Genomic DNA, 6,166 nt, shown 5'->3' on the forward strand with positions numbered 1-6,166 from the left:
TAGGATTAGATGAGCTAATATGCATGTAGCGGCTAGCACAGTACCTGGCCCCCAGTAAGCGCTCCACACACGGGACCTAATACCTACCATCGGCATGGTGAAGGAGTCGTGTTTTCCCTAAGCTCAGCTACCAGGGAGCCAGGGAGGTCGAAGCCAGCGGGCGCTCCTTTCTCTCTCTCTGCAGTGCCCTGTCCACAGTGGCAAGAGGAAGAGAACGTGTGAGCCACGCAGCGGGCGGGGAGGGCCCCGGCAGCACCTCCCCCCCACCCCCAGTCCTTTCCTCCTCCCACCGCTTGGCACATGTGGAGGACGCGGCAGATGGCTGCCCGGGTGTGAGAAGAGCCTTTTTTTTTTTTTAATAAGCAATGTTTGCCTGAAACCTGTTCCTCTCACAATTTATTATTAGGAGCCAGGCAGATGGTTCTGGCAAGCTGGTTACCCTCCTGCTCCCCGTGTTCCCAAGGAAGAGGGGCAAATGGCATCAGGGCAGTGTGTCCTCTGGTGGGGTTAAAATGCAGTTTGCCCAACTTCAGCTTCAGCTCAGGACAGAACATACGCTCACCTGCCTTTTAAAGCAGAAGCCATCGAGGGGTGCCTGGGGGGCTAACTTAAACATCTAACTCTTGATTTGACTCTTTTTTTTTGAATTAACATTTGTTTATTTTTGAGAGAGGGAGAGACAGAATATGAGTGGGGGAGGGCAGAGAGAGAGAGGGAGACACAGAATCTGAAGCAGGTTCCAAGCTCAGAGCTGTCAGCACAGAGCCTGATGCGGGACTCGAACCCACAAACCATGGGATCATGACCTGCGTCAAAGTCGGCTGCTTACAACTGAGCCACCCAGGCGCCCTTTGATTTGATTCTTGATTTTGGCTCAGGTCTTAATCTCGTGGTTGGTGAGGTAGAGCCCCACATCAGGCTCTGTGCTGACAGTGCAGAGCCTGCTTGGGATTCTCTCCCTCCTCTCTCTCTCTCTGCTCCTCCCCCACTCGTTCTCTCTCTCTCTCTCTCTCTCTCTCAAAATAAATGAAAAAACATTTTTTAAAGTATAAAAATGTTTTTAAAAGCAGGAGGCAGAACCAAGAAGTATTTTTTTCAAGTCATAACTTCAACCTCATCTGGCCTGTGTATTCAGAGGAGGGGACGACAGTGTTAACCCCGCAAGCCCCAGAGGACTGTGAGATCCTCTGCACCCCAACTCCCAGACTTCAAGGGCTAGATTCCTAAAGCGGAAACTTCTAGCTTTGCCACCCATTAAGGGGTCCTGCAATCCAGTGGTTTAAAGCATTGGTTGTCCAAAAAAATCTCAGCAAAAATGCCTCCTCATCCACTTATTGACCTTGGGCAAATCACTTCAGTGCTCTGGGTGTCATTTTCCTTATCTGGAAGATAGGAGAAAGAAGTTCTAGAAGGCACCTCACAGGTTGATAAGCGGTAAGGCACCTAGCAGTGAGCCTGGCACATGGTAAGTGCTCCGAAAACGGCTGGTATGCTATGCTATGCTATGGATTGTTTCCTATGGTGAGGGTCCAGTGTAGTAACTGTCTATGAGGGCTTAGGGAATGTGCAGCATTCCTCTATCCTGGTAACAGTACCCTGGTTTGCTTGGGGAAGCTGCCCATCCCTTCACTCCAGACCATTTTTTGCTCCCAGGGGCTGACCCGACCCCATTCCATCAGATTGGACCATAGGACTCTGGAAGGGCCAATCAGAGTGCCAGATGCCTGGTCAATCTGCATAATCCCACCCGTCCTGGCCTGAGTGATCATTTCAAGGATGGGAACCGGACCTCGGCTGGTCCCAGCACTGTGAATAGTGGGGCTTGAGACCGAACACTCAGGAAGAGAGCAACTTTGTTTCCTGCTGCATTGGAGCCTATGTAAATGAGGTTCGGAGGGACTGGCAGCCTTCTTGCCCCTGCAGGGAGCCTGAGAATAACGCTAACATGGAGAGACAAAGTGGTGAGAGACTGAAACTTGGGGCCATCATCCAAACCCCAGGGCTTAGCTAAGCCTCATGACCAATTATATAACCAACATATTCTCTTAAAACAATCTGAAAGAAGTTTTCTATCATTTGTAACCAAAATGAGTTATCCTGCCTAAAGTGCCTAGATCCATTTAGCACACAGACTAAGCACCTGCTGTGTGAGCTAAACATTTTAGGGACTTCAATGGCAACTCAGCCTTCAAGGCGCTATGAATTCTGTCTGGGATAAAAGAGTGCAAAAGACTCCACAGAGGAGGTGAATTCTAATTTGGGTTTTGAAGGATGACTAGGAGCTCACCAAGCAGAGAAGAAATGTAAGGAAGGAATTCAGGATAGAGAGAACTGCCTGGGCAAAGGCTAAGAGGCAAGTGGATAAAAGGGGTATTCAGAGAGTGGTGTGCCATCTGGTATAGGCAGCAGCATCCAGTGGGAAGTGACTAGCAAAGAAGTCTGGAAAAGCCTGGACATTCCTTAAAGGCAAGGAATGTAGTAAGATCAGTGTGTAAGAGAGCTCAAGTTGGGGTAAAGGCTGTAACAGGATTTTCTTGACTGATAAGGTTTAGGCAAAAGATACTCATTTTGGGACTTCTTTCTACTCTGGAGTTTTTGATTTTTTTTTTTTAAATTTATGTTTTGAGAGTGAGAGAGAGTGTGAGTGGGGGAGGGGCAGAGAGGGAGGGAGACACAGAATCTGAAGCAGGTTCCAGACTCTGTGCTGTCAGCACAGAGCCTGACACGAGGCTCGAACTCACGAACCATGAGATCATGACCTGAGCTGAAGTCGGCCGCCTAACCGACTGAGCCACCCAGGTGCCCCTCTACTCTGGAGTTTTTATGCAGTTCTACTTTCATATTGTCCAGGAGCTTTTCTCTGTTCAAGGGTTCTTTTGGAGCTAAGTGAATATGTGATATACCTTTCTAAAAGCATGACTCAAGTAAACCTGACATTCGCTGATGGTGTGATTTCTACCTCTCTGATCCTCAGTCTCCTCATCTGTAGAATGGGGATACCCACATCTACCTCTTAGCATAAACTAATGTGTATAAAGCTCTTAGTGCAGTGCCTAGAACATAACAGGCATTTGATGAATATCCCTTGCCTATGAATCAGGATTGTCAAATATCAGTTTCTTTCGCCCTTGAGGTATTTGGTTGTGCTGGGTTTTCCCCCAGGAGCTGGAGGCATCATCAACTTCCTGTTTGCTGTTACCCACTCACATACAGAGCCAGCCTGCCCCTCCCCCCCCCCCCCGCCCCCGCACCACAGGCTCTTTCCAGCTTCCAGACACCAACACAGGCCTCTTCCTCTCTGTGCCCACTGGGCTAGGACACTCTGCTCCCTACAGAGAGATTCACCCCCATTCTCACAGCTGGGTCTTCTGAAGCCCCCCAGATATCCTGGCCCCTGGCTCCCCACCCTCGTATTCAAGGGTCTCAAACTTGAGGCCCTCGGGCAGACCCAACCCACCTTAGGTCCTGGTTAGCAATCACGGTGCTAAAATGTGAATGTGGGCAGTGTGCTTGCTCTCCTGACCGCAGCCTCCACTTCTCCATGGGCCTTACTCCTCCCTCTAATTCCCACACTCCCTGAAGCTGCCTGGAGCTAGCAGGAGTTCGAGGTGGCAGTTCCTGAGAGGACCCTCAAAGCTCGTGCCCCTCTGAGGAGCAGTGGATGCAGTGGAGAATGCTGAGGAGTCCAGAGGCCCAGGGCAGGGAACACCAGGCACATGCCATCCGGTCCTCTGGGCCTCAGTTCATCCACTACAGTATCCATAGTCTTGGGCATGTGAGAAGCTCTTAGCAAATAGTGTTTGAATGAATGGGGTTTCCTCCGGGGCAGAAATCATCTTTACCAACTAATATGTAATTAGCAGGGTAAGGGAGCCAGGCTCCTCCTTTGCTACTGAACTTTAACAACCTGCTGTTAAAGGAAAAGCCAGACCATGACTACGCGGGTCATAAAACGCCTGGTCTGAGAGAGAAGCTGGGCCTCAGTCTGTGAAAACAGAATGAAGGCTGCCTCACTTGGTAGTAAGTTAAACCTACGCTTGCCAAGCAGGGGAGCAGAAACACAAATTTAAAAAAAAAAATGAGATCTTTATAGAAAGAAATGGAAGTTTGTTGGCATTTTCTTGACTTTTTTTTTTTCCAAATTGTAGTTTATTTCTGTTTAATTGAGGGGGATTATGACATTTCCCCTGTTAGGGCAGGTGGGAGGAATGGGTTGGGGGGGGGGGCAGCCGCCACGTCTCTGCTTGTCTCCAGCAGGGGGAGCTGCGGAGCAGCCAGCGTGGCCGCCAGCGCGGGGACACTTACCAGGGGCCGATGCCCCAGCCGCACGTCCGACCGCTGGAGCCGCTGCGGGGTGCGATGGCACCGAGGGTCGTGTTGCTGCGCTGCCCCGCTGCGCCCACCCCCAGACCCGCGTCCGGGAGTTCTCGGACCCCTGGAACCGCGCCTTTGTGACCCGCACAGACGGGGGTTCTGCCCTGGAAGGCGCTGGGAAAGCACAGAACCAAGGGGAATGGAGAGAAGGCGGGGGCGATCCCTTCCCGGGCCAGTCGCACCCCCACCTTACGGAGTCACGGGCCACCCGGTCCGCCTTGCGGGTCCACCCTCGTTGCTGGCGTCCCCGTGCCTCTCTGCCTCCCGCGTACTGACCGCAGCCGCGCACACGCACCAGAGGGATCCACTTCTGCTTTGCTACACAAGAAAGCGAGAATTTAAGAGGAAAAAAAGAACTCCTCCAGTGCAGGGAGGGGGGGATTTGCCCATCATTTTTTTTCAAGAGCACCCCCATCCACCCTCTCTGAGCTTGACAGCCAGGTCCCCTGATGTGAGCATTTTTCACCGGCCCAATGGAGTCTGGCAGCTTAAAGATAAATTTTTCATACAAATGGCCCTTAACACAAGCCAGCCGCTTCCATGGGGCTTAAACTCAAGAAGCAGCCTCACTGCTCAAGGCGAATGAGTGGGGGTCCTGGTTCTCCAGGGTAATTTTGATTCGGTGTGATTTCCGCCTTACCCACTAGGCCCTGGGATTTATTGTAGCTCAGCCATTCTAAGAGCTCCATTTTTCTTACCCCTAAACCTTCGGGACAGGACGTGTTTTAACACTTAACCACACTCTTGGTTTCAGGACCGTAGTATGGTCCCCGAGGAAGCACACGGTCCCTGTTCCCTGGCAGCCATGTTGTAGCCATGAGGAAAGTTAGTGTAATGGCGTATCACATGTGGGGTCTGGCCAACATGTCATAAGCAAACACGTTAACATTTCTGCAGGGAAACATGAATACTTATGCCAAGTAGAATAAGGATTTTGGGCAGCCTCATGTCAGGCCTTGATGATTGACATGAAGTGTTGGGGGACAAGTGATAGGATCCTCATTTTACAGATGGGGAAACTGAGGCTTGAAGAGACAGAGTGTTGCAGTAAGCTAAGAAGCCAGGATAGGAATCCAGGGCTGTCCGTCTCTAGAGCTCCATGTCTTACCATGACCCTAGCGAACAGCTCCAGAGCTTAGGGGCAATTCTGGAAGCTGGTATCCACCATGTCCCTGATATTTAAAGGGCCGCCGTAGCCCTCTGCTCCATGCATAGCCTAGTGACTCACACATTTCAAGTGTCAATGACTGAAAAATTATTAAGTTCAATTAGGTTCAGGACTTGTTAAAAATAGGCTCTCCCTGCCTTTATGGGCACAGAGCTCAGCAGCCCCCATGCAGAGAAGTGCAAGGCTTTTTAAATTAGAACATGCCAGAACTGATTCTGCTAAAGGGATCTTCAGCTCCATCAGCAGGGCTTGGAGCAGACTGAGATGCCAGGTGGCCAAAGCAAGGAGCCAGCGGTGAGAAATGTTGGTGATAACAGAGTCTACAGAATGGAGGAGGAAATTAGAATCAAGCGGCAGAGAGGCTGGGCAAAGGCATTTGGCTACAGGCGAGGAAGCTGATTGTCTAAATGACTCTTTGGCTATGAGGATCAGAAATCCACTTGAAATGATTCAAAATGACTTTCCCCCCTTCTCCAGCAACTGCTCTCCCTTCTTCCTTCCTAGCTGATCCCAATTTGTTCAGGTAACCAGCCCTCTCCCATGCAGCCCATGTGACCAGAAGTTGATTTTCACAGGTATCTCCAGGATAGATTTCGATTGTCCTTAGCCAATCACAGCCTTTCC

General features: G+C 50.6%; 1 protein-coding gene across 1 annotated transcript in view; it reads right to left on the reverse strand.

The window, feature by feature from the left end:
- Positions 1-4,432, reverse strand: part of CCDC63 (coiled-coil domain containing 63) — a 36,071-nt gene extending 31,639 nt beyond the window's left edge. Inside the window, exons 1-2 of the mRNA XM_029922484.1 lie at positions 4,306-4,432; positions 88-188 (exon numbers count right to left, since the gene is read on the reverse strand). Of these exons, the coding sequence (XP_029778344.1) occupies positions 88-96 (9 nt within the window). The 5' untranslated portion in view covers positions 97-188; positions 4,306-4,432. The remainder of the gene's footprint in view (positions 1-87; positions 189-4,305) is intronic.
- Positions 4,433-6,166: the final 1,734 nt, after the last annotated feature.

Source organism: Suricata suricatta, chromosome 14 (genome assembly GCF_006229205.1).
Source record: "Suricata suricatta isolate VVHF042 chromosome 14, meerkat_22Aug2017_6uvM2_HiC, whole genome shotgun sequence".
NCBI classification, from domain to species: Eukaryota; Metazoa; Chordata; class Mammalia; order Carnivora; family Herpestidae; genus Suricata; species Suricata suricatta.